The sequence below is a fragment of the Pterocles gutturalis genome, unplaced genomic scaffold (assembly GCF_000699245.1).
Source record: "Pterocles gutturalis isolate BGI_N339 unplaced genomic scaffold, ASM69924v1 scaffold19685, whole genome shotgun sequence".
Classification (NCBI taxonomy): domain Eukaryota; kingdom Metazoa; phylum Chordata; class Aves; order Pterocliformes; family Pteroclidae; genus Pterocles; species Pterocles gutturalis.
The window spans coordinates 585-3,231 of record NW_010143868.1 but is presented as its reverse complement, the minus strand read 5'-3'; the positions used below and the strand labels follow the sequence as shown (position 1 = coordinate 3,231).

Genomic DNA, 2,647 nt, shown 5'->3' with positions numbered 1-2,647 from the left:
TGAGGTACGGCAAGCTGAAGCCTGCCTACCGCGACCTGGAGCTGCCCAGCCAGGAGGTGCCCTCCTTCCAAGCCACCGAGTCACCCAAGCCCGCCAAGATGCCCAAGGTAGAGGTCGGGGCGCGGGGTCCAGCCCGCAGCCTTGCTCTCCCAGCGCTGACACCTCTCTCTCTTCCAGATCGTGGACCCGCTGGCCAGGGGCCGTCCCTTCCGCCATCCTGATGAGCCTGCCCGTCCCCACACCCCCCCCCAAATCCTGCCTCCCACCACCCCCGGCGTTGCCTCCTTGGCGTCCTTCAATAGCGTCCGCTCGGGCTACGGCCGCCTGCCGCGCAGGAAGAGGGAATCCGTCGCCCACATGAGCTTCAAGGCGGCCGCAGCACTTCTCCGTGTGAGTTTTGGGATGTCGTCTTCTTCCCTGACTTGGGTTTCAGCTCTGTCCCTCGCCCGTCTCCTTTGCTTCTTGGTTTCTTGCTTTGCACAGGGATCGCTGTCCCTCAGGTTTGAGCAGGGTGGTTGGTTTTTTTTAACCTGAGTTCTGCTTAAAAAGAGGTTTTGGTGAAAACTGGACCAGCAAAGTGGATCTACCTTGCACGGCACCCCTAGACAAAAGCAGAGTCTGGGTTTCACTGATGAGGAGCCAGGAAGCTTCTCCAGCGGCTTTCTAGCCTTGGGCAAGCCTCGGGGCTGGGTTTGTGGGACCGAGACCGAGGAGGGGATTTAGAGTGCTGACTAACGTGGTTGTGGTCCAACCCTGGCTCTCAGGAGCTAAAGGCAGCATCTGCTGGTTGGGGTTTAGTGCTTGCCGCTTGGCTTTGGGGTGGGAGGCTACAAGAAACCCTCCGTGCTGCAAAAACTGGGAGGCTTCTGGTTGCTCACCCTCGTTTGCTTCCCCTGCCAAAGGGACGCTCTGTCCTGGAGCCACTGGCTCCCAAGCGGAGGAGCAACAAGAGGAGCTTCGTGTACCCCAGCTTCATGGATGAGGACACAGCGGATGCTGCCGATACCCTGGACTCGTCCTTCTTCAGTAAGGCAAGCGCCGTTCCACGCCGGCCGCTGGAGCGGGGGGGGCCCAGTGTCCCTGCACGGGGGCTGGATGTGGAGTGGGGCTCTGATGGGGACCCTGGTGTTGGTGCTTCGCCCTGCCCTGGGAGCAGCGACATTGGTGGCCGCTGTGCCCAGCGCTGCAGAGCCCCAGTCTTGGTCTGGGGGATGCTCCTTGGGGGTGGCAGGGAGCAATGCCGCCATCGTGGGCACGTGTCACACCCTGCGACAGGCAGTTCAGGGGATGTTGACGGGGATCCCCCCCCTCCCCAGGCTCTGGGGCCAGGTGGAGCCGGGCTGGCCTGGTGACGGGCACTCTCGCTCAGCGGGAGGTTTCTCACCCATCACATGCATCCAAGAAGGGCTCCGTCCTCCTTCCAGATGGACATGCACGATGAGACGTACTCCATGCCTGATGATGTCTTCGAGTCACCGCCTCTGTCAGCCACCTACTTACGGATGCACCCGGTCGGGGAGGATGCCAGGGCATCCCCCGAGGTGGAGCAGCCCACCCCGTGAGTACCAGCTCTCTGCAGGCACTGCCCCGGTCCCCTGCCCATCAGGACAATGTCCCCAGCTATCCCTGCTGTGGGGCGCTGGGCATTTCCAGCGAGCTCCTCGGATGAAGCCGAGAGGTGCCCGTACCCCTCATCCCAGGCATCCTCTAGCCTGCCCCAGCTCCACACTGCAGCTGCGGGGTCACATATGGGGTATTTCCCAGCTGGCCCCTTTCGGCAAGTGTGATGGGTTTCTCCTCTCTCTGCAGGCGGGAAGGTGTCCGGCTTGCTTCAGCCTCCGCCAACACCGGCGCGGCTCCCCGGCGAGGCAGGCGCATCGCTTCTAAAGTGAAGCACTTTGCCTTCGACCGCAAGAAACGCTACTACGGGCTGGGGGTGGTGGGGAAGTGGCTGAACAGGACGTACCGCCGCAGCCTGAGCAGCATCGTGCAGTCGCAGCTGGAGATCACCGACAGCCACCGGTGAGGGGGACCGATGGGACAGGGATGGGCACGGGGCTCCTCGGGGCTCCCCAGCTGTAGCTCAGATTCATGTCCCCCTCGATGTTTGGGGATCGGGGCTTGGAGGAGCCGTCCTTGAACTGCTTCATTTTAGGGTCCTTTCCTCCGCAGGCCGTATTTCACATACTGGATCACCTTCGTCCACATCCTCATCACCTTGCTGGTGATCGGCACCTATGGCATTGCCCCCATCGGCTTCACCCAGCACGTGACGACAGAGTTAGTAAGTTTAAGAGCTACTGGCCAGGGCTGTCCCCTCCCAGATGTCTGGTGACATCTCTGAAATGGCAGGCAGCTAACTGCCGAGGGAAGCCAGGCTGGTGTCCGGGGGGGCTTTGAACCCCCCAGGGCGGGGATCCTCCCCCTGGGGTTCATCCCGGGAGCCTGCAGCCGGCTGCATTGTTCCCCCAGCACCCAGGCTGGAGGGAAGAACTGGCATCCATCTTGTGGGGACTGTGACCACCAGCATCTCGTGCTGTCATGACTGTGACCACCAGCATCCCGTGCTGTCGTGTTCACTGCCAGGGCTGGGAGCATCTCGGGGTGCTGCTGGCTCCTGCTGCTTGAGCAGCTCCATCAAACAGCC

The 2,647-nt window shown here is 62.2% G+C and overlaps 1 protein-coding gene across 1 annotated transcript in view; it reads left to right on the top strand.

Annotated features, from left to right (window-relative positions):
* Window positions 1-3: 3 nt before the first annotated feature.
* Window positions 4-2,647, top strand: part of LOC104470102 (inactive rhomboid protein 2-like) — a gene marked incomplete at both ends in the record, with an annotated part of 2,927 nt that continues 283 nt past the window's right edge. Inside the window, 6 exons of the mRNA XM_010084912.1 lie at window positions 4-107; window positions 178-390; window positions 903-1,031; window positions 1,425-1,558; window positions 1,810-2,022; window positions 2,173-2,284. Coding sequence (XP_010083214.1) covers window positions 4-107; window positions 178-390; window positions 903-1,031; window positions 1,425-1,558; window positions 1,810-2,022; window positions 2,173-2,284 — 905 coding nt within the window. The remainder of the gene's footprint in view (window positions 108-177; window positions 391-902; window positions 1,032-1,424; window positions 1,559-1,809; window positions 2,023-2,172; window positions 2,285-2,647) is intronic.